The sequence below is a fragment of the Gadus chalcogrammus genome, chromosome 8 (genome assembly GCF_026213295.1).
Source record: "Gadus chalcogrammus isolate NIFS_2021 chromosome 8, NIFS_Gcha_1.0, whole genome shotgun sequence".
Taxonomy (NCBI): domain Eukaryota; kingdom Metazoa; phylum Chordata; class Actinopteri; order Gadiformes; family Gadidae; genus Gadus; species Gadus chalcogrammus.
The window spans coordinates 2,330,884-2,358,395 of NC_079419.1; the positions used below are offsets into that span (position 1 = coordinate 2,330,884).

A 27,512-nucleotide genomic window follows, 5' to 3' on the forward strand; every position below is an offset into this window, starting at 1 on the left:
TTTGACCTTTCCAATATTCTGTGGCCTTTTTTTTCTTATATATATAACTATGCTGTTGCATGTCTAAGCCAATAGATGGCAGTGCGAGCGAAATAATGCAGTTCTGAACCACTAAGTGATGAAAGGAAAAAAAACTTTGGATGAAGGAATAATCAAATTGATGTGAACGGTGTGACAGTTTTGAGGTATATTAAATTTCCTTTGGGTAATTTTCACTCAAAAATGAACATATTTCCCATTTTTTTTGTATTAACACAGTTACTGAAACACATTGGTTTTCAAAGTAAACTATATGATAAATATGGAAAATGGATACTAAAAATGTGAAGACAAAGTAAAATGAGAACTTCAAAACAAATATTTTTTTATTGATATCGGAATATTGCATGCAGTGGTGCACTTTACACCACTGCATAATAATCTGTCACCATTTGGGGTACTTTTATTTTGAAAGAGGTAATGACAACACAACTGATCCCCTTTCAGTTTGGCTCTCCTGCGAGGGCTGATTTGACCGCGGCGCTCAGACGAGTGGGAATCTGGTGGGTATTCCCGAATCCGAAGTGTGTGGTTGTCTTAAAATGACCTGACAATTCACATCTATACAACGTCTGCATTCATATTGACATAATAACACAATATCCATTTATCACAATTATTTAGACAGTGCTTTTCTGTTGGGCTGCCGTGCCCAATGTCCGTGCTAGCGACCATTGCTTAGCCTGCGGTGAGCTAACTGCTACTAAGGTTCTTATGGCTTCTGTCCAGTGTGTGCTACTAATCTCCATAATCTTGTCTTCTGTTGTGGCCATTAACAATACTGAATGTTTAAGAAAAATTCTACAAAAGTGGTTGAAGTTGCCGAACGTTAATGTTTGATTCATTATTGTACATTTACATTTCTCGTTAAAAAAAAATTAAGTTTAAATTAATCATACTCTCCATAATCAGATAATTCGTTGTGATGGTCATTATTACGGCGACGTATTAGTCTAGGTGGACTGGTTGGGTTCAATATGTAAACAACATATTGCATTCCATAATGTTAATTTATTGGTGGATTTTCTTTCATTTGAAACTAGGCATTGCATTGCTTGTATTATTTCCATTGATAGCAATGTTTTTTTGGAATGTCAATGGTTATTGATTAGGTACCACTTATGTGGGTACTTAACGCAATATATATTTTACTTTTAAGTTGTGTCTGTATTCTTACATGGAGTAAACAAGCGACCATTGGGCAAGTGACTGCTGTTTATGGCAGCTGGTTAGAAATAGGGCCATGATATACTTTAATCATTTCTTGTTCTGTCATAATTATTGATCATTTGTAATGTCGTAAACATCGCCGAAGGCTTTTGGCTTGCTGTCCAAAACAAACTCGGGACAATGGTCTTTAGTTGTTAGTACTTCTTTAGTCAGTAACAACACACATATATATCGGCCCTGCCTTTGGCCCATGCTGACGACTTCTTTAAGGTCTTCCATTGTGTATTCCACACTGCTGCTCTCATCCCAGAGCTAAAAGCCTCACCATGTGATTCCTTCTTCATCCGCAGCTCGAGTGCGTCGCAGAGCACGATGCTAGCGGGACAGTAGTTGTCATGGAGGCACGACCGGCACAATGACGCACAACACACTGTCCGAACCCCAGCTGTCGGTCCAGGGGGCGGCCCTTCGCATGGTGGACCTGCCCCTCTCCGTCTACAACTCCCTGGCCCAGGTGAGGGGAAGGAGGGCAGCCCGCGGAGCCCAGGGGCCGGGAAACGGGACCACGGTTTGGTCGTTGAGGTTAACGTTTATAGATGAGTGAACAGTTGGGATGGCACAGGCTTTTTGACCGGTGTTAGTTCATTTTCCATCACCTAACAGCGGTATCAGCCGTATTGTAAAGTCACATGTTGCAGACCGTGTTATTGGTGGAGTATTTGGGTTTAATTCAACACGCGCACACAAACCCCCTCACCCTTTCACCTCGGCCGCAGGTCCATCTGAGCACCGGCGCCAAGAAGCTGGTGGCCGCCACAGCCCTAGGAGCCGTCTCCCTCCTCTTCCTCGCCCGCCACTTCCAGCGAAGGAAGCGCCACAAGAAGTCCCAGTCCCAGCAGTGGGAGCAGGCGAGCTTCCAGTTCCCTCCTCCCCTCCTGGTCGAGCAAGGTGAGGAGCTCCGTCCCGTCAGGCGCTCTCTGCCTTCTGCAACGCTGCGTCCTCCGTTCTGAGAGCGGCCCTGCGGGCAGGGAGGTTGGAGACGTCGAGTCTCCTTTAGTTCGTCATACTCTTTCCCCCCCCAAATTGGTCTGTAGTTCATTACTGTAATACTACGATTACTATGTTGTATTAGTGAGAATTCTCTGCAGCTTTCCTTGTCCTCTCTTAGCTACCATTGATTTAGCTCTCTTAGTTAGCGTGTGAGTGAGACGTTTTCACAGGGCTGTGCTAGTCTCTGTTCTGTATTATTCACTAAAACAATAAATCATTCTTTAGTATGACCAACACAACATTGGAAGCAGTCAACATGTAAACTGCTCTTTCCTTTAGGCCAGGCCGATGTGTTGAGATTAATCAATATCTTTATTTAACTATGGAATTGTAAAAGAAAAATAAATCTTACTGATCTCCAGTCAGTAACGGTAAACCCCCCCCAAAAAAAATAGAGAAAAAAACCACAAAACATAACATTTTCTTTAGTCATTTTTTTATCCAGCCTTTGCGATTTGCATATCGCGTTCTATTACATTAAGATTTCGATTTGAATTAGATTAATCGTTCAGCCCAGTATTGAAAGTGCGTGAGGGAAGACCGATGTTCAACTGAGAAGGGCAGCGAGGTTATATGAATTTTCTTGTGTGTCTGGCATGTCATGGGACCTTTAACATCACTAACTATCTATCGATCTGTACACTAATACAAATGAAAGCAACTCTAAAGGAACCACTAATAACTGTGTGCACTGTCTCTCCCCCTCTCCAGACTCCACCAGTCAGCAGATCACTCTCTCACTCGGCTCCAAGAAGCGCGGTGGGCTTCTCCACCGAGAGCTCCACAGCAGACTGTCCGGCTCGCTGCAGAGCCTTGTCTCGGTGAGCGCCATCGGCCCCTAGCCTGGCTCCGCCCGCCTAAGTACCTCCGCTTGATTTTCATTTCCCTTCGGTGCCCCGTCTGGGTTTGCGTTATCTTCACGCGTTTTCTCCGTCAAAATACCGTGCGTCCAACCAGCGAACAGAGGGAGTGGCTGAGAACGATGACGTTAAAGTCAGCTCTCGTTGACGGACATCTTCACGCACGGTGTTTGGTTTGTTTACAGCCTGCGCGCAGCGTGATTCCCTGCTGGTCCCGGCGCATGACATACGTCACGTCCAAAACGTTAGCGATTGGTTATGGCAGATCCAGAGTGGCACTGGGCAGATCCAATAGTTTTAATCTTCAACAGACACCCGCCTTCACGTGAACTAACGTTAGTCTATTGAGTAGGTCCAGACTCTCCGTGCAAATGAAGTGAAGTACGAGAGTCTGGTAGGACCAGGCTAATCTGCACCCAAAACCCCCAGGAAGGACCTCCTATACCACTCAGTCTCAGACCTATTGGCTAGCGTTCCCCAGCCATGTCCCTCTCACGCCTTCGACTACCTTCTGATAAGAGATCTGTGAGATCTACCTCATGTCGACTGAAGGCGACATGATCCTACTGGGGTGACGTTACGTTAACCCCTGAACTGCCCGCGCGCCCGTCTCATGCCCAGGTTAAGACCCATGACTCTGGCAGTAGCTGCACGTGCGGCAATGAGTCCATCTGCTGGGACAGACCGGCCCAAGAGGACCTCTGCAACGTGGTCAGCATCCCCGTCACCACGCCGGAGAACCTCTACATCATGGGTAAGGAACGGCTCGAGGAAGAATCCTAACTAATGGGCCTTTGAGGGGAAACTAGTATTTTGCCACTCAAATGGAGGTTGCACTATTAGGTAAGATAATGAAAACCTTAAGCACTAAAGAACTGCCGGTTGAAGATTCACTAGACGGTGTTGTCATTAAACCACGAGACACGTTTCACCCGGATGTAAGATCGTCCATCGTTCTAGCTTCATTCAGTTTGACCCAGTAGCATCCACGTTGATTCGCACAAAAGATGTTTCTTCTGGGATCAATATTACACAGTTCAGCCCTTGTAGTTGTGGAGACACACTCTGTACTCTCCTGGGTGCGTGACATTCGCAGAGTGATGAAGACTTAAATACTAAGACGTAAAAAGAAAAAAAATTGTCAAATGGATCTTCTGCACGGCGTGTCTCCCAGGTATGGAGCTGTTTGAGGAGGCACTGAGGAGCTGGGAGCAGGCCCTCTCCTTCAGGAGCCGGCAGGCCGAGGACGAGGTGAGCTGTGGCTCCATCCAGACGGCCGCCGCCATGGCCGCTGCCCCCGCTACCGAGGACACAGTGGAGGTGAGAGGCTCCACATCCACACCCCACACACATCCACATCCAACACACATCCACACCCAACACACATCCACACCAAACACACACAGGAGACAGTGGAGGTGAGCCCCAACACATCCACACCCAACACACATCCACATCCAGCACACATCCACACCCAACACACATCCACACCCAACACACATCCACACCCCACACACATCCACACCCAACACACATCCACACCCAACACACATCCACACCCAACACACATCCACACCCAACACACATCCACACCCAACACACATCCACACCCAACACACACAGGAGACAGTGGAGGTGAGAGGCTCCACATCCACACCCAACACACATCCACACCCAACACACATCCACACCCAACACACATCCACATCCAACACACACAGGAGACAGTGGAGGTGAGAGGCTCCACATCCACACCCAACACACATCCACATCCAACACACATCCACATCCAACACACACAGGAGACAGTGGAGGTAAACCACAACACATCCAACACACATCCACATTTAACATACAGAGGAGACGGTTCACACACAATCGTGTGTGTGTGTGTGTGTGTGTGTGTGTGTGTGTGTGTGTGTGTGTGTGTGTGTGTGTGTGTGTGTGTGTGTGTGTGTGTGTGTGTGTGTGTGTGTGTGTGTGTGTGTGTGTGTGTGTGTGTGTGTGTTCAGGAAGCGGTCAGCTCTGAGTTCATCCAGAAGCTGGAGTGCTTGCTGCAGCGGGCCTACCGCCTCCAGGAGGAGTTTGAGGGGGCTCTGGGGGAGTCTGAACCCCACTCCAAGACCAGCAGCCTGGGTCAGTACACACACACACACACACACACACACACACACACACACACACACACACACACACACACACACACACACACACACACACACACACACACACACACACACACACACACACACACACACACACACTAGGGCTATGACTTTTGCCCAAAAAACATATTCGAAGTTGGGAAGGGAACACGTAAGGAGGCCGAGTGTTGTTGTGTCCGTCCAGAGAGACTTGAGGACGTGTATCTCCTGAACCTGGAGGACGTGGCGCTGAAGGACAGCACGAGCATCGCCTCCAACGACTCGTTCGTGTCGGCGGCCGAAGTGAGTATCAGGCCCCGCCCACACGGGCCAAAAACTATCTTTTCCCCCTCCCCCGTTTCCCACTGACGCGGGTCGGAATGTCTCCGTAAAGAAGTGCTCATTGCGAAAATGCATCGAGCGGTAGGAACGCTGCAGTACATATTCAAGGCCACTCGGTGGCGCTGGTTCTCCACCGATAAAAGGAAGACGAGGACCTTCACCTTTTAGATTGGGCAGTAAATACTTTTTAATGTACAGTGATTAATTACATTTACCAAGGGTATGTATTTAAAGCTACAAAAATAAATCAAATCAAAAAAACTAATTTAGACGTAACTCCAACGTTGCCGTCCTGGTGGGGGGGGCGATGACGTCATCGTTTGCGTATTTGGCGTCCACACGAATCCGAACAGGAAAACGCATAGGGACGTTTTTAACTCATCCCCCCTGGGACCGGATCCCGCACAAGGCTCACCGAACAATCGGCCCCGGGTGGAAGGGGCCTCAGTGGCCCCTCTGGGCGGTCACACCTCTTAAAGGTCCCACGGTATACCACCAGGTGTGAGTGTGGTTAGCCGTTCCATTAGCCTACCCGGTGGACGGTAGCAAGCGTTGCTCATCTATTCGTCACACATCTAGGTGGACACGCCCACGTGATGTCAGAAGAGACGGATATCAAAACGGCTCGTAACGGCTAATCACGCCCACACCTGGGGGTATAATACGTCCCCTTTCAACCCGTCACATTCTGTCTCGGTGTGGCGGTCGTTTGCTGTGCTGCCGATCTTCACATCTTTATTTAAGATATGATCCCCTTCATGACTTTAAAGTCCACAAATTAGGACTTTCTACCGTGGAGCTAATAAATGAGCCCTCCGACCGGGTACCGGTGTCACACCGGGGCAGCCAGCTGAGACCTAGTAGGTGTCACGTTTCAGGACAGCGACACGCGTCGGCTACGGGTTGAGACCGGTCGATCACAGCAGGGGAGGGGGTCTGAGTAGCCCAGGTCTCCCTGTCCATTTAGTCACTGAAGGGGGTCACCTCTTTGTTAACGAAATACAACTCAATTATCATCCAACTTTATAATAAATATATTGTGCGTGTGTGTGATGTGAAATGTCGCAAGCTAAGCTATGTGTGCTATATGTATTTATTTGCCATTTAGTTCAGTTGTTGCCATTGTATCAAACTACATGTTGAGTCACTAAGCTGTGTTGGTCACCATGGAAAGAGGAATAACAACACTAGAGTCTAACTGGGTCACAGTTGATGCAGGGAGAGCAGTCACTATTAATAGAGCGATATGTCAGCAGCGTGAATGATTCCCCCTGCAGCACCCCACAAAAAGCAGACCCGTTTCCTAGCGTTGGATACTGACGGTGTTTAATCCACCCAGTGCATCCATCCCACACTGAAACGGTTCTATAGTCTCACATCGATCAGCAATCCATTAGCCAAGCTACTGGATGCTAAGGAAAACCTAAGATACATTTTTTGTTGATTGTGGGACGCGTCACGCGTTTCCCTGGCATTCTTTTGACCGTGGCCGTGGTTAGACAACATAGACAACAATACAAAAGTACTATCAAATAATATTTAGTCTCAAAATTCTGCGTAGAAGCACATTGTCTGTACTTCTAGCCAGCCCCCCCTATCTTAACGTAATGCCGCAGTGGTGTGGTAGACTCGGTGAAACAGTTTTGTTGGTATGCAGCCAATCGAATGATCTCCCAGGTGGTGATCCGGGGCGGGCTACTATTGGAACTCGCTCCAGGCCTGACCCTAACCAGGGGCGTCTGTCTGTCTGTCTGTCTGTCTGTCTGTCTGTCTGTCTGTCTGTCTGTCTGTCTGTCTGTCTGTCTGTCTGTCTGTCTGTCTGTCTGTCTGTCTGTCTGTCTGTCTGTCTGTCTGTCTGTCTGTCTGTCTGTCTGTCTGTCTGTCTGTCTGTCTGTCTGTCTGTCTGTCTGTCTGTCTGTCTGTCTGTCTGTCTGTCTGTCTGTCTGTCTGTCTGTCTGTCTGTCTGTCTGTCTGTCTGTCTGTCTGTCTGTCTGTCTGTCTGTCTGTCTGTCTGTCTGTCTGTCTGTCTGTCTGTCTGTCTGTCTGTCTGTCTGTCTGTCTGTCTGTCTGTCTGTCTGTCTGTCTGTCCCAGCTGGCCGAGCAGAGGAGTGCCTCCTCCCTGGGCCACCAGCTGTTCTACCTGGAGGCTCTGCAGCTGGCTGAGGACGGCAGCGTCTCCTGTCGGGTGCTGCGGTGAGAGACCCCCGCGCCACCACACCGCGCGATGTAGCACAGGCCCGCTCCTGTTGGGCCCCTCACAGACGCCTGACCCATCTGATCGTGACCCCACGCTGGTTGCAGAAGCCGCACGGGAGAATGAACTGTCAATGTCCAAACCGCTGCACTTTGAAACATCTTATTTTCTTTTTTAACCCTCTTTATTTGAAGGCGAGTCGATGCAATGCCTCCTCAGTTATGTACTAAAGCTGTTGTCCGGCTGTCGTTTCCCAGGACGGAGCTTCTGGAGTGTCTGGGAGACACCGACTTCTTGGCCAAACTCCATTGTGTGCGTCAGGCCTGCCAGGTACGTCACGCTCACTGAGCTTTTACTTTGACATCGGACCAGATGCGTCGCCACCAGAGTGTCCTCACGTGTTGTCCTTCATCCCCAGCTTATTCTGAGCGACAGGACGACAAGGACCTTTCTAGTGGACACAGGCAAGAAGATACTGTCTTCGATCATTGTCAAAGCGCAGAAGGTGGGACATGCACTCACTTGGAAGAGGCTAGTGGCTATGAATCCTGAATTCCACCTAGTCACTGTGTCGTATCTAAACGGCTGCATTTGTTTGTCTTTCAGAGCCCAAAGAGATTTGAGGAAGTGTTTGAGGAGATGATTTCCTTCTTGGAGCATGCAGAGCATTGGGAGAACACAGAAGTAGAGCTCGCCACTCGTGGGGTGAGAGTCCTTTCATACAACAGTACAGCATTAAATCGTACGAAAACTGTTCATAATCAATTCATTGTTTAATTTCTTCGCCAGATCAAGCACTTGAATTTCTATGACATAGTCCTGGACTTTATCCTCATGGACTCCTTTGAGGACCTTGAAAATCCGCCCGTGTCCATTCAAAATGTGGTCAACAACCGTTGGCTGAACAGCTCCTTCAAAGAGACAGTGAGTCACTCTAAATGGCCCTCCCCAGGCTCTAACAGCTCATCGTGTGTGTCAATGTAACCTCTTCCAACTGGGACCTAATTACTGATTTGTTTTCCATAGGCGGTGGCGTCTAGCTGTTGGTCTGTGCTGAAGCAGAAGAGACAGCACATGAAGGTAGAATGAGTTCACTTAAGAGATATTACCAGGCTGCGTTTTACAGCTTGATTTGCACCAACGAACAACTGTTTAGTGGGTGTAGTTTAGTACATAGTTCAGTGGGTGTGTGCATATGCTCATTAGTCTGACAAATTTGGGTTAATTTCCACTTTTCAAGATGCACAAACAAATAGCTGCACAACGGGATAGACCAACAGCCATGAGAGCAAGAGAACATGTCACATCAGCGGCAGCCATCTTGTTTGTTTATGAAGTGATCTTAACCACAAACAAAGTGTTCATTGTCGTATTAAACCCGCCCTTTTCTAGATAACCATGGTGATTGACCCGACCCAGGCCAGCTGGTAATCTGAGTGGTAGAGGGAACAGGCTCAAATTAAAGATTAAATAAAACATGAGCTTGAAGCATTTTCTGGATCCCAGGCTAGGTGAATACTTAAGCAATAGATCGCGACAGGCTGTGGTATGTGCTCGTTATACCACTGTTAAGGGGCGTTGTTCGGCCCGACGCGCATTGGAGGGCCGGCGATCCCCTTCACAGTGGTATAATGAGCACATGCCACTGACTGTATTCGGTTCAGCAAACAGATGGATTCATACCGTCATTGTTAGTCCATGAGCCCATTTAGACCAAATAGTATGATACAATATTCGTCGAACCTAACCGTTGGGAACAGGGCCTCCAATGAGTGTGCCGGTATTTATTTGGAATCAAACTGTGTTCTAGGTACCCGATGGATTCATCGCCCACTTCTACGCTGTGTGTGAGCAGATCAGCCCGGCACTGGCTTGGGGCTTTCTAGGTCCCAAGAGCTCCCTGCATGACTTCTGTCGCTTCTTCAAGGTAAACATGGACACAATCTGACTTCAGAAGTGCTTAGTTGGAAAAATACATTAAAGGGGACCTATTATGCTTTTTTGACTTTTATGACCTATAAACGTTATGATTGATAAGTCATGTTTAACCATACTAAAGTGTCAAATAATGACGTACATGCATTTCAACGTATTCCCTGCTGACAGTCTGGGGTGGCTGTGCAGAGCGCTTAACACTCGGGACAACGTTTGTGATTCACTTGTTCACATTTCCGGGAAATCATCTGTAGATGCACTCCTGCTGCGCGCTTCAAGGAAGGTAACCAATCACAACGGAGTTTGGTTGGCAGGAGGGGGGCGAGGGGGCGGAGAAAGATGAAACCGAGCGTTGACAGAAGGCGTCCAGATGAGGAAGTTTCCCGAAAATCTACATCGTTTTTTGTGTATGGTTAAACATGACTATCAATCATTATAACAACGTTTGTCATAAAAGTCGAAAAGCATAATAGGTCCCCTTTAAGAACAGTCTTATTAAACCACTTGGTTAATTCTACTTCAAGTTGGTATAAGCACGGATGTTAAGTTGTGCATGCCTCCCCCCCCCTCCTCCAGGACCAGGTCCTCTCCTTCCTCAAGGACATCTTCGACCTGGACAAGGTGCGCTACTCCACCGTGGAGAGCCTGGCCGAGGACATGCTGCTTCTGCTCCACCGTCGCTCCGCTCTGCTTCTGTCCTATCTGGGCGCCGACGGCCCCCGCAACGCCCGCCCACCGCCGACGGGACCCCACGCCCTCACGGAGGGCCGAGACCAGTGACGTGAAGAAGGGTTTCGTTATCCGACCTGCCTACTGAACCCAGGGGTCACGTGGCATTAGGGAGTGGGTACACGCTGTCTACCCTGTACAAGTCTTCATGCCTCCATAGATTTTGTTCTCAAAACACTACAATGTGAACTTATTTCAGTACTTTTTCGCTTGTAGGTCATTTTTAGATGCTGTCCCAAGTTATCACGCATCGTGCAATTACTGTTTGAGAAGGTGGATCTGCCTTCGTCATACACCAGCCTCAACCTTCCAGTGCCAACGCAATGCAAAAGCAGGCTCGCTTTTGGCCTTTCTAGTCCCGTTCTTTAGTGGGGTATTGGGGCCAAGTTTTATGCATTGAAAACTGACCGTCGGGAAGTCTGTTTTAGAACGTATCAATGTTTAATGTGGAGCTATGTTACCAGTATATATTGTCGAAGAACTGTTGTATAGAAAAAGCTGAATTGTTAACTCACCGACATTCTATAGTCTCTCGCAATAAGGCAAGCCAGATGCCCCAAAACACTACATGGATCCCACTAGTATATTTTGTTACAATGCCTCATTTTTAACCACATGCGTGAGCCAATAGCAAGTCAACAATTGCTTCAGTGATGTCCAAGATATTTATTACCCAAATAGGGTGTATATATATATGCACAATAAACACCGAGTAGTAAAGCTCAGAAACGGAACTTGTGAGTGTCGTTCCTACGGCCATCATTGGACAGCATTAATGTATTCCTTAATGCCTGATTTGGTACTGTTCTGCAATGTTCTATATGAAATAACAAACATTTGAAGTCAAACAAAATAACTGCCATCCTAATGTAATAATCAATGGAAACGAGGCAAGAGTTAACTAATTAATTACAATTTTATTAGTGGACATGGCAACATCAAGTCAAATAAAAACCATAATACATTCCATAATATACACAGTACATGAAACCTTGTGTTTACCTCTAAGGCATGCTCCTGATTGCTCACTGCCGTTTGTCTTCTACAACCCCACGACCTCCTTGTTGAAACTGACATCAGCCCAGATGAAAAAGAGCATCTCAGATAGAAAAGCAGGCAACTTCAAACAATGTGACCCTTTCACTACAGGTGGTACAATTTATTAAAATGCCAGTATAAAAAAATAGCCAGCCCCCCCTCTCCCAACACCCCAGGAATATAAATGCAACTCAAGTGTTTAAGCACGAAGTTCATCCGATCCTAGACTGTCTCACTTTAAGCATTAGTTCTGTTCAAGGTGTTATTTAGGGCAAGATAAGAACAAGATATCCAACATAATTTAAATAGCCATTAGATAACTCAATGAAATGGTTAAGAAACAATCCGAATTCAAAGAATGCATCGCACAGAACACTGCAATTTCAGCTTTTGTATTTCATTGCATTGTGTTTACCTTAATCACTGGAGCTCTGGGAACGGTCTACTGTTGCGCAGCAGTAAAGACTCAAAGGATTCCTCGTTTTGGGGGTCAAACTACCACGGGCCTGATTCTACGATCTACGCCTCCAGCACTGTGAGCAAGAAGTGAAGGTTGCAACAGTTTAAAAAACGATAAGATTTGACTGCACTTTGGACAATTTCACACCATCACACAGTGAGCATCAATGTTAAGTGTGGGGATTCGGGCAGAAGACAACTGATAACCTCCACTTAATAATCAATAATCAAAAGGCATGCTATAAGTTTCTATCCAAATACAAGAAAGGGAGGGGGGGGTGATCGATATGTATTCAGTGCCACACTTTCATTGCAGAAAACGCTATTATCAAAGACTTAATATGTACTACAAAGACACCTTTTAGAAAAGACCCATGGACAATGGGAATACTGGTCAATTTGTGCCGTTCTTAAAATAAACATTGTAATTGCTCAAGTCAGATCTAACGGAACAGGTCATCAGAACGCATATCATGCAAAGTCAGAGTGAGAGCACATCGATATCTAAGCAGAGCAGTTGATATTCAATTCTCCAGATGTTTGCAAAGAACCAATAAGATGCATTTTAGGCATGTATCACAGCACGTGAGCATCTTTGTGCATGTATGCAGGTTAAGTCACAGGTCAAAGAAAAACACTCGTTTCCTTAGGGTTCGCTTACCTGTGTTACTGCAGCAGAACCTAAGGTGCAAGGGTCTGGGGTGACACTGCAAAGATCAGATATTGCACTTTGCCATCAGTGAACAATGCAGTCATAAAGGTTTGGATTTAAATCAACAGCCCGTCACTGCAGTGCTTCATCACAACCATTGCATGGCGCAGTCAAAACCAAGACGTTGAGCTACTCGAGTACTTCCTCTACCGGCAGTGCTCGTTGTGTGTGGGGGGGGGGAAATCAGAAACAAAGCAGAGATCTACACATGCTAGACTTTCATGTCAACTTTGCTGAATAAGATGGCATTTGAAAACAAGTCAAATCATACCGCGTTCTAAACCACATTGCACTTGGCAGATCACATGTCGACAACATGGAAAAACAACCACATGAACAGTTCCTATAAACCTTCAGTTTGCCTAGATAAGTCACTCCCTGCATCCGTTTGGTAAGTCAGAATTGCGGCCTATCAAGACTAATCTAAAACAAACTACATTGCAAACCGATTCAATATGCTTTCCGTAATGTTGCAATGCATTTATGTAGACGTTGAAGGAAAATTTTAACATTCTCAAACAGTTAAAAGTACAAGAGATTGAACCAATTCTAAAAGGAATCACAACCGCTCTAACATACTTACCCCAACAAACGGGAGAATTGCAATAATTGGACAAAACTACATTTGCAATTTGGCAAACAGTGAAATAAGCTCTCAGTTATTGTACTTACATTATAGGAGGGCTCAACTCAAGGATGAAGGACTGCTTAGCCAATCGACCCTACAAACCCATATTCTTATGATCAAACACTAACAGAATTGTCAGAGCAAAAACAATGACTTTTGCAGTGGTTTTTATATCAAAAATCTTTAAAAGTCTATACATGGGGTTCATGTGAGACAATTTAAAAAGGAGGAAAAGAGCAAAAACTTTTCAATGCAAATATTATATACGTTACGACAATTTACCTTACTGTCCTGGAAAAGAACAGCACAAAAAATATATACTACGGTGCAACATTTCTTGCGGCCATAATTTCGGAAAAATATCTTCAAACAAAAGAGACACACATATTTGCTTACCGCTTTTCTAAACTGGCCTGTGGGGGAGGAAGTGTCTATGATGGCAGAACAGTGCATACTACCTCAACAAAGATCATCACCAGGCAAGATTAAAGAAACACAACGCCAGAGTATTGCAGTTAATGCATGAGTCAATGCGAAAGGTCTCCAACGACAAAAACATCTGACCGATTCTAAAGAAGCACTCGCATGGAACAACAGGTCTATTGGACTCGGGATAAAAGGCATGGACGCAACAGGTCTACTAGACAGCCATGAAACTGGTTGCCAAAAGATGAGAGAGAGAGAGAGATACAGGAGAGTACAACTTAGTCAGCCATTTGAGGGGACTACAAAAATAACCAGGGTCTGAATTTGAAGCTTTTTTTTGATTGACCCACCCCCCCGCCCCAACAGCAAAACAAGAGCATACACAATATAACATCAACCCCTCCTCTAAGCATCCCAACTTACCAACACAGGAGGTTTCATTTCGTTTTATTGCAAAACACAACAGGGAATAGCATTTAAAACTGAGATGATATACATGGCAATGACTACAATTTAACATGAGTTCAAACCACATTGTGTAGATACAGGCCTGGAATGACCACCACTAAAAACAAAGCATTTACAAGATAAGTAAAGGAAAACAAAAAAAAAAAGGAGGACATGTTCGCCGGACGAGCGGCCGTCTACGAGCACACCTTCAAACCAAGGAAATTTAAGATCTTCATCAAGGCGTCTGCATCCAAACATTTAACAAAGGATTTGTTTCGACAATGAAGCATTTACTTTATGTCCACGTCACATTACTGGCCCTGCGCAGAAGAAATACATAGAAGATACATTGCATGTTAAGAGCAGAAACACTGGGCGCAGCTTCCCACAAAAGAAAATAACGCCTGTATGGGAGGAAGCGGTGAGGTTAGGCGAGCTGCAGCCTCCAGCTCCCGGCCGACCGACCCTGATGGGGGAAGGGTTAAAGCCAGGGGGGGGGGGCGTACAGTTTCTTTAGGAGAACACCAGGGAGGGTCATTAGGGGAGATGGGGGGGGGGGGGGTTAGTAGGAGACACTTTAAGACATAACGTAGAGGAGAGGGGGGTTGGAGGGACGGGTCTGAGGACGAGTGGGTGCAGGTTATGGAGCGAGGCGTACCTGGGGGGCTTGGGGGGCTCCGCCCATGGCCTGGGGGCTGGCCGTGCCGTAGTAGGCGGCCTGCTGGCGGTAGTACTCGGCCCAGGCAGCGCTGTAGTCCGGCTGGCCTCCGGGCTGTGCCGCTGCGGCCGCCGTGGCCTGGGGCGCGGCTTGACCTTCGGGGGGAAAGAAAACGGAAAAGATTACGACACGTTTGTCACCGGCCACCGGCGGCCTGGTTCGGCACAAACACACAACAGTTTCCTTTCTTTTTTTTTAATTGGCTAATAGGGCGATTAATCCGATTTTTTTTTTTTTTGACTCGATTATACTACGATCACAAAAATAATAACTTTTTTTTATTCATTAAATGTTTTAGACAAAGTCGAGACATCTGTATATAATCTAGTTCTCGGTTCCAAGGTTTCTTTTGGGGACACATCCTGAATAAATACATCATGTTTTCCAACTCAAAAATAAATCAATGATTTCTATATTGACCAAAATAAGCACGATTATGATTTTTTTCCATAATCGAGCAGCAGCCCTACTGGTAAGACGGCTTTAACGGGCTCGGTTTGTGAGATGGGGAACGAACCCGCCACTGGTACTCAGAGTGGCGGGACAGAAACCCTCTGTTGCTCTGGGGCAGCTGTGGGGGCCACACTCTACTGAAGTGAGAGTGCTGCCAGGGCACGGCCGCCCATTGGATGGGTGACTAACAAACACAAACAAGTGATTGGAGGACGCGCATCATCCAAAGTTTTTGCGGCCGATACTTTTAAGCATTTTGCCATTTTAAGATGACTCGATAAGAGTTGCAATGTTAGATCCTAAACCAAAGAAATAGCGCGTATAATTAAAGCTAGACTTTGTTTTGTCGCGTCTCTCATGAGAAAGCGATGCCGTCTCACGTCGCCATAATGACAGATATTTTTTAACAGTCAATTTCTAATCAATTGCCAAAACACCATTACTACCAATAACTTTACTGGGCTCCTAAACTTCAAGGAGTGAAGTTTGAAATTTGCAATCATTGCAAATTTGATGTCCTATAGCAGGTGCCGCCGTGAGAACAGCAGCACGTCACCGCGCATCACGATGATGAGCCTTGGTTTTAGGCAGACATGGAACCGGTCCTACCTTGCTTCTTATAGTAATCTTCCCATGCTTTCGTGTAGTCCTGGGGCTGCTGACTCTGTTGGCCTGCAGAAAGGTAAAAAACACTGTTAAACCGCTGCCTCTCCATCCAGTCCACCAGGTGTCAGGCCCAAGGCCCGGCCACCTCAACAACAGGTCGTTCTAAAGGGTTGCGTTTGCAACAGTACATTTTGATCCTCTTTATATATGGAAATAAGGTCAAGCAGAACACCCTTCCTTCAACAAGGGGTTGTGTTTCCATTACAACAGTACATTTGATCAGATTAGATGGACACATTGGGGACATACAGCATTAGTGGGTCATGTTGTTGGGCACCGGACAGGTTTCTGCCGTCGGTTTTCAAATGGCCCGGATTGAGTACTAGGGTTAGTTCTAGGGACAAGCGCCACTCTTAAGTCAAATGGAGAGGGTGAGCGAGTCTGCAAATCCCAGCGCTGAAACCAAAAGCAACACATTGCACCGGTCTAAACAGCGCGGGTTAGGAGGTGAGGACCCAGCTCTGGTCCCCCCCCACCCGGGTGCCGTGTCTCTGCTGATAGGCAGCAGGAAGGGGGAGGCCCGGTTTAGACTGGGTAGGACGTGGACACTGGAGCTACGGTGATATACCCGTTTTCTTGTAATATTCCTCCCAGGCCTTGGTGTAATCTGCCTGTCCGCTCTGACCGGGCGCCTGCGGGCCACCTGTTAAAGACGGTACAACGTGATTGGTCACCATTCCCTTATGGAAGAAAGAAGGAATTAAATGGTAGCATGTCCTCCACCTGCTCAGGTCAGGGGCTCAGACCTAGAGAAGTGAGGGAAACTAACCTGGATGGGCGGGGGGGGGCAATGGAAAGAGTACAGGCCAAATCATAAAGAAGGGAGATGCTCTGATAGCGGAGGAAGGAATTTAGACACGTTACCAATTCAACACTGGTCGGAAAATAGGAGGACCAGGCGGCACGGGAGGCAGATAAGGCTGCGCTACTCTGTGGGGGCCCTCCTCTACAGACACCCAGGTGTGTGTGTGTGTGTGCCTGGGGGGGGGGGGGTTACCTTGGCCGTTGGACTGCGTGGTTCCGGGGGCTCCTCCGGTGGGGGTCATGGGGGCCTGGGGCTGCTGGCCGTACTGGGAGTAGTACGCCGCCCACGCCGCAGCGTTGGCATCAGCAGCAGCTTTGTCTGGACATGTATCGTGACCAAGAGCAGAACGTAAGAATCGACCCGTGGAGGACGGCGTAGGACGACGGGGTTCATAGGTCATACTAGGGCTGGGCAGGCCGGCCTAAGATTAAAATCTGATTTCTTTCAAACGGATGCTTATGGTTACCACAGACTCTACACGCACCGTTCTTTCAGCGCATGCTGCCATGTTTATGTTTTAAACCTCAGAAAAGGAAGTGCCGTAAATACCCGTTTCAAATAAGTGCACTTGATAAATAAAAATGAGTTCAATATCTTTGTTTATGATATTTCAAATTCCGATTAAAAATTGATTAATCGCCCAGATCTAGTTCATACTTCTGCAGTTAAGGTCACGGTGAGATTGTTTAGCAGAGGACTTCCCCCCTTGCATTCTACATCAAAAGGTTAACACCATCACTGTGGTGGTGCTAGCAGGTCATTCGCTCCATCCAGATTAAGGACTCACTAGGGTCAGGCTGGCCCTGCTGCCAGTGGGGGAAGCCGTTGCCCCATCCCTGAGGCTGGTAGGGGGCCGGAGGACCACTGGGGGGAGAGAGAGACACCATCAGGATCAACACTTCAGCACCTTCCACGTTGATCATTTTTATTGTGTACATGCATTCACATTTGTGTCTGCCATCATTTATCTGTATCGTGTTCTAAGTCCCGGTCGATGAGTATATTTCTGAGCAACACTTTGATGTGTCCAAGACTTATTTTACTTCTACATGCAAGCATGGTCTATGAGCTGATGGCTGGGATGAGTAGAAGGCCAAGCAGAAGCGAGTACTCACTGTGGACCGGGGGGCCCCTGGTTGTAGGGTCCCGGGTTGTAGGGCCCCATTGGAGCACCGGGTGGGCCTGGTGGCCCTGGGGGGCCGTGGGGGCCGGGTCCTCCGTGAGGCCCAGGTGGACCATGGGGTCCTCCCATTGGGGTGACCGGACACTGAAACAAATGAACCCCGAATGCATGAATTGATTGGTCACAACATCACAACCTGGTCATGACTCTTGGTCATCCAGCAGCTCCTCCACGCAGCGTAGGAAGCGCTCTCAAGGAGTCTCACCCCGATCTTCTCCTCCACGAGCTGCCTGGCGTAGTCGATCTGCTGGGGGGAGCCGCGCACGGTGAACATCTTAATGTTGGGGTCGGCGTTGGGCGGGGGGTTCCTCTGGAGCTCGATGCGGGCCCCCGACTGCTGGCTGATGCCCTTTATCGTCTCGCCCCCTGGAGACGAGAGGACGGCCCGTTAATCCCACAACACAGAGACACCAAAAGGAAACGGCCACGTCCCTCGAGACGAACCCACTCCCCCGCCCAACGGCCAGCAGCAGCGAGGGTCCTCACCCTTGCCGATGATGAGGCCGGTCTTCATGGTGGGGACGGTGAAGGTGAACTCCTGCAGGCCTCCGGGGGGGCCCATGTTCCAGTTGCCCTGTCCGCGGCCCCGTCCCCTGCCCCCCCCGTGACCGGGGGGTCCGCCGGCCTGCACGCTGCGCAGGAGGTCGGAGATGATGTCGGCCGCGTGCTGGGCCTGCTCGGGCGGGCCCATGATCTGGGCTATCCTCTCCGGCGTGGTGCCGTCGTCTTGTTTGAACTGGATGCGGACGCCCGTGTCGCTCTGGATCTTCTTGATCATCTCGCCGTTCCTACCGATGACGATGCCGACCGCGAACCTCGGCACTGGGACCTGGGGGGGGACATTGAGTAGCAGCCGCGGTCAGGAGAAACCTCTTGTCACCCCGTGCCCGATGTAAGTGGATGGTGGAGTAGAAAACGATTTGACTTACTTCAATGTTACTCACATCTAAGCTGTCACCACCCCCCAACCTAGAGCCATACTCCCCCCTCTGCTCTCTGAACCCCTGGTCTCTGATCAGCTCCATCACCAACTCTTTGGCTTGCTGAAAGACACATGGATGGTTAGGACAGGTGACATCAACATGGCGCTACTTAAGGTTGCATCGAATGCACATTTTGTAGGACCACCAACCTGAACTTTGAAAGCTTCCCCCGAGATCCGGAGAGGTTTGTCTGCGCCCGTGTTTTGAGGTCCCTCCTGGATCATGACCATCTTAACTCCGGCTCTTTCCTGGTTAATGTAAAATATACACAAAGTTGAGTTCATGTTGGAGATCAGAGAAATTAAGACTGATTGTTTAGCATCCAAGCTTGACAACTAACCTGAAGGCTCTTAATGGTTTCCCCTCCCTTGCCAATGACCAAGCCGGCTTTAGAAGCAGGGACCATGATCTCCTGAACCGACATGCCAGGGCCCTCGTTGTGGTGGAATGCTGGTGTTGGGCGACCCTTCTCCACAATCTCTGTGAGGAGCCTCTTCGCACCCCTATAAGGAGTTTGAAAAGACATTAGCTCATGGTACCAATCGGTGTGACGAAATCCCAACTTTATAATAAAAAAAAAACATGTGGAGGAGAACTTACTGGATGGCGTCTGGGGATCCTGTCAATGTCACCGATCTATCGGGCATGCCGCCGCTGTCTGCATGACAAAAAGGAGAAGGATTAGTGTACAGGTTCCTGCACATCTCTGGTACGACGCTAACATGTAAATGTAGAAGTGTGTTTACCTGGGGCGATCTGTATTTTACATCCAGATTCCTGCTGCATACGGGATATCTGCTCTCCGCCTCTCCCAATGACTGAAAGTTTAGATAAAGGCGTTAAAAAAAAAAAGACTACGGTTTGCCTGAAGAGGTACATTACAATTCAATACAAGTGTGTGTGTGTGTGTGTGTGTGTGTCTATATCATGCATTTTACTCACTGAATCCAACCATGCCATCGGGAACCTTGAAGTCCTCCGATGCGGACCTAATCAACCAACGAAAGACGTACATTTAGGGATTGTGAAACATCAGTCTTACATCAACAATAATAAAAAATAAGCAGAATACGAAGTGCAAGATGTTTCCCATATATTTACCTTGGGGGACCTCCCATTCCTCCCATTCCGCCCATTCCACCCGAGAAGGCTGTAAAACAAAGGAGCAAGTCAGAAGACATGTAGTCGTTGCTAGGTCGTGGTAGACAAACGTACTATATTTTGGATTAAAGTTGAAGAAAATGTACTCACGGTCACTAGGTGCCACTTTCTTTGTCTCTGGTTGGTCTGTGGAGGAGAAACAGCCAACATGAGTACATGCCTATTCACTCATACTCCCACTACTTACAAACATGACCAGGCTTCACCGAACCGATGCACATTTCTGAAAATTGAATACAGACAGCGCCTTGAATACTGAATATGGTTAGACGTCACAGGGAGTACTTTGAAAAGACTGGTTTCTATTCTTCAAGTGTGCATACAAATAACACAAATAAGCTGCCTACCCTGCCCGAGCAAATGTCTAATCAATTAAAAAGGATCCCTGGTTGTTTTTAAACATAACAATTTAATTTCCAATAAGAATCATGATAACTGCACATAAACAATTATGCATGCAGCATAAATCAAGCTGACCACAAGTTCGAAACACGCCCTCTTTTCTACTCCAGCCCCAACCTGGCATCAATAACCGGAGACCTCCAACAACAGCCCCCCATACAATAGAGTAGCACACATTTAAATAAACAACTTCGGGCAATTGAAAAAGCATGAGAGTCACAGCGTTCCGCGATGTACCATACTCAATGAAAAATAAGGCGTTTGGATCTAGAAATACACTACCTTTGTCACATTTCATACAGGCAAGCATGTTAAGTGGGGGGGGAGAACTATCAATGTATCAATTTAGGCCACTGACCTATATTGAGGTTAGGCATGGGAAAATACCCACCAGCATCTTCCAGGGGCCTTTTCTGGCCTCCGTAGCCAAACTCGTTTGTTGTAGGTGCAGGAACGCCGTCGACTCCGATCTTAGCCGCGATCTATGTATTAGATAATTAAAACAATTGCATTAACCAAACTGATCATGAACATTGAAAAGGTAGCAAGCCGCAAAGGGCGGCCTACATGTTTTCCCGGAAGACGGAACCAACAAAAGAATGCGGTTACTTCCATGTTAGCTAGCAAGCTACCAAGTTGCGTCGTTGCATAGACAGGATTTAACCAACACAGCTTCGAACGGATCAAGACAAAATTCAAATATTCAGCTCGAACCGTGAACCACATTTAAAAAACAAAATTTTCCATTAAACACGGGAGAAAAAAATAAACGATAGCTAACCAATTTAGCCCCTTACTCTAGCCTTGCATGATACTGCATGACGTTAGCAGGTAAGCTGACGCGGTCCTTTTCGTGCTTTAAATACCATTTAAAAACCGAACTTCGAAGTCGCAAGTAGTGGGAAAAAATACGAGGCCCATACCTGTCTCGCTCGTTGAAGCGCGTCTTTGAAAGCGTCGTTCATCCCGGCGGGCGCGTTAGAGGACGGGGGAGCCACGTTCGAGTAGTCTGCCATGACTGGTGCTGTTTCTCCTCTCGTGCCCGGCGACAGAAGATGGCCGTATTCATTCACGCCCAGTCTCGCGCTCAAATTCAACTCATCGCGAGCTCACGGAGATGCCGTTCCCCAAACCCCCCCCCCCCCCCTAGGCTGATCGTCACCCGTCGATACCTCTCTGTTCATCATGATCGATACGAACGACTTCTATACATAACAATGCGATATAGATAGCCCTCTATCGAAGTACTCGGTGCTTATTGAGTGTCGTATATACGTGCATCCAAACTGGGTGAGAAAAGAAAGGCGAAAAAAAGAAATGTCTTTTTAAAATAAAGGAAGTAAGAAAGAACTGTAATGTTCAACATTACTTAATGCCTTGTTGAAATGTCTGTCCCGAAAGTTGGAGGTGTTCATACTTATGTGAGGCTTCATTCATTATCACACAGTTCAAATAGTAGACTACATCCACGCGTTTGGTTGCAGCACTGTTCGTTCAACTCCTAAACAGTGGCGTAACATCATGGTGATATGCCCGGGTGCAAATGTTTATTTTGTTCCCCTGAACAGGAGTTCCTAGCGGGGAGGGGGGGGGGGGCTGGTCGCGTTGTCCTACGGTGAGGGTTTCGTATAATTTAGTTAATTAATTAAGGGCGCCACCAGAGGGCGCCCCCGACACATTTGCCGCCCTGGGCGATATTTATTTTTTCCTTCCTCCATGCCATGGGCCCCTGACGCCGTCTGGGCCCCGGTACAGTTCACCGGTTGCACCGTCGATATTTACGCCGCTGCTCCTAATGATTCACAGGGCTTCAACAGTATAGCTTGTATTAATAATGTAATGAAACCACACCAGCCTATATCCTTTATGATCCTAAATGTGGATTTCACACGAGCACATCCTGCTGGTCTTTGACAAAAACACATATTCCCCGATCACCATGAATATAATAAAGTATGATTCAGGAGAATGTGGAGTCAAACAGAACTTCTAATTTCCTGGTTAACGTGTAGTTCAGCAGATCACATGGAACTGCCCTGATGAAGCTGGCTCCCAGGCCGTTGTAATATAATCTCAGTCCGTGCCTTGTGTCTGTACGAGACAGACACACTAAATATGAAACAATATGTCTTATGTTTAAACAAAAATATGCAGCTTGGCTTGAATTATTCGTTTGCAAACCATTCATACCAAAGAAATTGTTAATTAAAGTTTAAATAATGCAAGAACAAGTCCACGGCGCAGAGCTACATGCTGCCAATGTAATGGCATTCACATCTGGGTCTGCATATTGGTCCAAATAGATATGTGTCATGTACCCTTTGGCTATGGTTGTGGTTCTTAGCAGATGCCTTTTCCAAAAAAGATTGTAAAGATCACAGGCATTTCTATGCACAGGAATCCCTTATGCGTGGGATTACATTTTCTAATTCAACTAGGCATTTTCTTCTGCTATCACACATACATGTAGTCTTGATGTTCTCCGACTTTTCTCCTGATGGGCGTGTGTTGGAAGTGAACAACATATCCAGAAATTGGTACCCTGGGAATCTCCTGAAAAAGTACTACCTCTGAGGTATATTTTATCCGTAGGAAATGTAAATTACCTTATATGTGAATGAGGTATAGAAAGTCGGTATATCTCACACCACTTCTGGGCGTGTTGATGACGCTTTGGTGTGCATTTGCATGTCATTAAATTATAATAAGCCTGTTGCCTTTTGTTCGACTGAATTGTTAGAAAATATTTAAATGTTGGCACTGCTTTTCGAGTCATTCATGGTGAACGCTTAAAGATAGGTATTATCATAACCCTAAAAGTACACATCATACAATAAATTACAATAGGCCTACATGAGTTCACAGTTGCACGCGTACATAGAAAATATTTATTTTATTATTATCAACAACAGTGAGCTGAACAATATAGGGTCCCGGCCTTCCAATCCCTGTTTTCACAGTTTAACACAGAATCAACTACATTTTCCCAGTGTTTGTTGTCTGTGAAATTAAGCAAGAAAAATACTCTCTTTCTCCGGAAACGCAGTCGTTCACAACTCCTTTCTTCTTCGTCGTTTACATTTGTCTCTTACTCATGCCTCAATCCTTCATCGATCAATGCTTTGGATGTTGTGACTACAACGTAATATACTAGGGACGGGCATTCGATTAAATTGTCTTAGTCGATCGTCAGGAGAATTAACGATAGATTTTCGATTAATCATTAATATTTCTATATTGAAATGAACTACTTCAAAATGCAATTAAAATTGATCGTTATTTCTCCCTCGTTACATGGACACTTCTGGTCTGATCAGAAGTGGAAGAACAGCTCAATCGGAATAGAATATGATCATACAACTCAATCAGAATACACCAGAATGTGCGAGAGACATAAGGACGTACGTGCATATGAAGCATCAACTGTGGATCCCCCTCAGGGTCAAAACTTAACAACGCATATCATCTTTAATTTTTTCTTCTTTCTATCATGGCCAAACATTTTCTGACAATATAGTGCATTTCACCAAACCTCAAGATCTCAGCGATAATGTCGGCCGCTTTCTGGGCCTGCTCGGGCGGGCCCATGATCTGGGCTATCCTCTCCGGCGTGGTGCCGTCGTCTTGTTTGAACTGGATGCGGACGCCCGTGTCGCTTTGGATCATCTTGATCGTTTGACCTTTGCTACCGATGACGGTTCCGACCCTAAACCTGGGCACTGGGACCTGGGGGGGGGGACATTGAGTAGCAGCCGCGGTCAGGAGAAACCTCTTGACACCCCGTGCCCGATGTAAGTGGATGGTGGATTAGAAAACGATCAGCTTACTTCAATGTTAATCACATCTAAGCTGTCACCACCCCCCAACCTAGAGCCATACTCCCCCCTCTGCTCTCTGAACCCCTGGTCTCTGATCAGCTCCATCACCAACTCTTTGGCTTGCTGAAAGACACATGGATGGTTAGGAAAGGTGACCTCATCATGGCGCTACTTAAGGGAATGGCCAGGTCGCATCGAATGCACATTTGGTAGGACCACCAACCTGAACTTTGAAAGCTTCCCCCGAAATCCGGAGAGGTTTGTCTGCGCCCGTGTTTTGAGGTCCCTCCTGGATCATGACCATCTTAACTCCGGCTCTTTCCTGGTTAATGTAAAATATATACAAAGTTGAGTTAATGTTGAAGATAGACAAATTAAGACTTATTGTTTAGCATCCAAGCTTGACAACTAACCTGAAGGCTCTTAATGGTTTCCCCTCCCTTGCCAATGACCAAGCCGGCTTTAGAAGCAGGGACCATGATCTCCTGAACCGACATGCCAGGGCCCTCGTTGTGGTGGAATGCTGGTCTTGGGCGACCCTTCTCCACAATCTCTGTGAGGAGCCTCTTCGCAGCCCTATAAGGAGTTTGAAAAGACATTAGCTTATGCTACCAACCACTGTGATGACATCCCAACTTTATAATAAAAAAAAAAAACATGTGGAGGAGAACTTACTGGATGGCGTCTGGGGATCCTGTCAATGTCACCGATCTATCGGGCATGCCGCCGCTGTCTGCATGACAAAAAGGAGAAGGATTAGTGTACAGGTTGTTGTGGTGTCAGCAGTCTGCTGTGTTTTCCTCCTCTTGGTCTGCCACTCCTCCTGTCTGTCACATCTCACACCTGGCCCTCATCTACAATCATGCTCGCCTGGTCTTCGTCCCCAATCAACCCCCTTCATAAACCCTTGGATTCCCTGCTGTCGGCGCCAGATCGTACCACGCACTACCGTGGTAACTATACGTGCCTGGCTCTAGTATAACTTGCTACCTCGCTCTCTTTCTCAAGTCTCTTGTTGTTTTTGGACCACATCTAACTTTTGTTCCTCTGCCTGCAGTTACCCGGATCACTCACTCCAGCTCGCCCACCTCGCTCTCCCCCCGGCTCCCTCATCCACTACCTGCTTCCCACCTTGTTCAATAAACCCCTTTTTAACCCTTCAACATCGTCTGTCTGCTCTTGGGTTCAGCATCGTCTATCATAACACAGGTTCCTACACATCTCTGGTATGAAGCTAACATGTAAATGTAGAAGTGTGTTTACCTGGGGCGATCTGTATTTTACAACCAGATGCCTGCTTTATACGGGATATTTGCTCTCCGCCTCTCCCAATAACTGAAAGGGTTTAGATAAAGGCGTTACAAAACAAACATACGGTTTGCCTGAAGGGGTACAATAAAAATGCATTACAAATGACTGTAAATGCATGTCATGTATTTTACTCACTGAATCCAACCATGCCATCGGGAACCTTGAAGTCTTCCGATGCGGACCTAATCAACAAATGAAAGAAGTACGATAAGGGGTTGTGAAACTTCAAAGTCAACAATGATAAAATAAGTAGAATCCAAAGTGAAGTGGAAAATGTTGCTCCTATATTTACCTTAGGGGCCTGCCCATTTCACCCGAGAAGGCTGTAAAACAAAGGAGCAAGTACTATAATTGGATTGAAAGTTTAAGAAAAGATACATGGTCAGTCAATAGGTGCAATTTTCTTTGTCTCTGGTTGGTCTGTTGAGGAGAAACAGCTAACATGAGAACATGCCTATTCCCACTACTAACAAATATGACCAGGCTTCACCCAACCCCAGGAACAGAAGCACATTTCTGAAAAATTAATACTGATAACGCCTTGAATACTGAATATGTTTAGACGTCACAGGGAGCACTTCGAAAAAACAAGACAGTGGTTTCTGTTCTTTAAGTGTGCAAACAACAGTAGACTTTGTAGACGCATGCTGCAGCCAATCAAATCGCTTCCCGCTACAAAGCCGATGTGTGGAATAAATACAAAAGATGACACAAGAAACAGGTGACTAAAAAACAATCCTATCATTCCACAATTCTTTAAACAAATATAACGGCCGGATCATTCCTGCTTCTTCCTGCTTATTGCAAAATCGATCCAGTAGACGCGTGGTATTTGCATAACCGCGATCTGAAAGGTTGAACATTTCTTAACTTTTTAATGCAGGCCACAGAGCAGAATGGAGGACGGACGGACCCACGATGCATTTCGCGAGCGCCCCATCCAAAGTCAATGAGATCCGTCGACCGACGGAGGTACTGTGAACAAGGCTTTATGCAAATGCACTCCAAGTGACTACTGAATCCATTTTGCATAGCAAGCAGGTAGAAACCGGAAAAATCCGGCTGTTATATACTTTTTAAGAAATGTTAAATCGATAGGATTGTTGTTAGTCACCTGACTACGACCTTTGTATTTAGATCCACACATCGGCTTTGTAGAGGGAAATGATTTAATTGGCTGGAGTATTTGTCTAAGAAGACTAGTCCCCTGACAGACACGGCCTCGGTCATCCGTCGACGGACACATGTAGTGTGAACGAGGCGTAAAAAGTGCGTCAAAGCGTCTGCGTGGTCATATAGCGTTGTGTGAACCTGGAACCATAACCAGCTCTTAACTTCGATGTCGCAAGTGGTAAAAAATAAAGAAAAAAGAAGCGTATACCTGTCTCGCTCGTTGAAGCGCGTCTTATAACGGGTCGTTCGTCCCAGCGGGCACGTGAGGACGGGGGCGCCACGTTTGAGTAGTCTGCCATGGCTGGTGCTCTTTCTCCTCTCGTGCCAGGCGGCAGAAATTCAATAGGGGATTATCGCGCTGATGCGTAGTACTTCCGCATTCGGTGATTTTTGTGCACCTGACTGCAGCACGCAGCTCTGGGACGACCCATCAGGTCCCCTAACTGACTGTCATTTACTGTTACAAATTAGCGAATGACAGCTCTTTTATTACATGTAGCGCAGCAAAATTGTAGAAGTAGGCCTAATAGTGATCAACGAAATATGTTTGTTGAAAGGCTTAATCCGTAATCCGACTCCGTAACTACGGAGACCCCTCGAGCATTCAAAGTTCTCCGTTGGGATGTCGGATACGCAATGTAATTCACCGCCCGATCGATCTTA

General features: G+C 46.8%; 3 protein-coding genes across 9 annotated transcripts; 1 reads left to right on the top strand and 2 right to left on the bottom strand.

Annotated features, from left to right (window-relative positions):
* The first annotated feature begins 471 nt into the window (after positions 1 to 471).
* On the top strand, positions 472 to 11,496 carry LOC130387834 (mitoguardin 1-like). Of its 2 annotated transcripts, none has more exons than XM_056597128.1 (16): positions 472 to 542; positions 1,560 to 1,723; positions 1,986 to 2,157; positions 2,971 to 3,080; positions 3,741 to 3,873; positions 4,294 to 4,439; positions 5,132 to 5,255; positions 5,469 to 5,566; positions 7,698 to 7,798; positions 8,057 to 8,129; positions 8,218 to 8,304; positions 8,406 to 8,504; positions 8,589 to 8,723; positions 8,826 to 8,879; positions 9,610 to 9,726; positions 10,311 to 11,496. In XM_056597128.1, exons 2-16 carry the CDS (start codon positions 1,625 to 1,627, stop codon positions 10,512 to 10,514), a joined length of 1,752 nt encoding a protein of 583 aa, XP_056453103.1. In that variant the 5' UTR covers positions 472 to 542; positions 1,560 to 1,624; the 3' UTR covers positions 10,515 to 11,496. The 2 variants fall into 2 exon arrangements, with proteins under 2 accessions (XP_056453103.1, XP_056453104.1); XM_056597129.1 differs by lacking the exon at positions 472 to 542 and adding an exon at positions 551 to 727.
* Positions 11,497 to 14,086: 2,590 nt separating this feature from the next.
* LOC130387833 (far upstream element-binding protein 1-like) lies at positions 14,087 to 21,607 on the bottom strand. 6 transcript variants are annotated; one of them, XM_056597125.1, is made up of 19 exons: positions 21,471 to 21,607; positions 20,939 to 21,029; positions 20,236 to 20,271; positions 20,086 to 20,134; positions 19,927 to 19,973; positions 19,731 to 19,802; positions 19,585 to 19,642; positions 19,325 to 19,487; positions 19,134 to 19,232; positions 18,931 to 19,044; positions 18,488 to 18,830; positions 18,207 to 18,367; positions 17,934 to 18,085; positions 17,604 to 17,682; positions 17,011 to 17,152; positions 16,582 to 16,656; positions 15,957 to 16,019; positions 14,835 to 14,989; positions 14,087 to 14,496 (listed from the first exon to the last, which is right to left on the bottom strand). In XM_056597125.1, exons 1-19 carry the CDS (start codon positions 21,561 to 21,563, stop codon positions 14,488 to 14,490), a joined length of 2,001 nt encoding a protein of 666 aa, XP_056453100.1. In that variant the 5' UTR covers positions 21,564 to 21,607; the 3' UTR covers positions 14,087 to 14,487. The 6 variants fall into 6 exon arrangements, with proteins under 6 accessions (XP_056453100.1, XP_056453099.1, XP_056453098.1 ...); XM_056597124.1 differs by having other exon boundaries at positions 17,011 to 17,136; positions 17,606 to 17,682; positions 20,906 to 21,029; XM_056597123.1 differs by having other exon boundaries at positions 17,011 to 17,140; positions 20,906 to 21,029.
* A 2,230-nt stretch (positions 21,608 to 23,837) lies between these two features.
* LOC130387156 (far upstream element-binding protein 1-like) lies at positions 23,838 to 27,151 on the bottom strand. The gene is made up of 10 exons (XM_056596153.1): positions 27,058 to 27,151; positions 25,969 to 25,999; positions 25,812 to 25,858; positions 25,629 to 25,700; positions 25,041 to 25,098; positions 24,779 to 24,941; positions 24,589 to 24,687; positions 24,375 to 24,488; positions 24,080 to 24,273; positions 23,838 to 23,856 (listed from the first exon to the last, which is right to left on the bottom strand). Exons 1-10 carry the CDS (start codon positions 27,146 to 27,148, stop codon positions 23,838 to 23,840), a joined length of 888 nt encoding a protein of 295 aa, XP_056452128.1. The 5' UTR covers positions 27,149 to 27,151.
* Between the last annotated feature and the right edge of the window lie 361 nt (positions 27,152 to 27,512).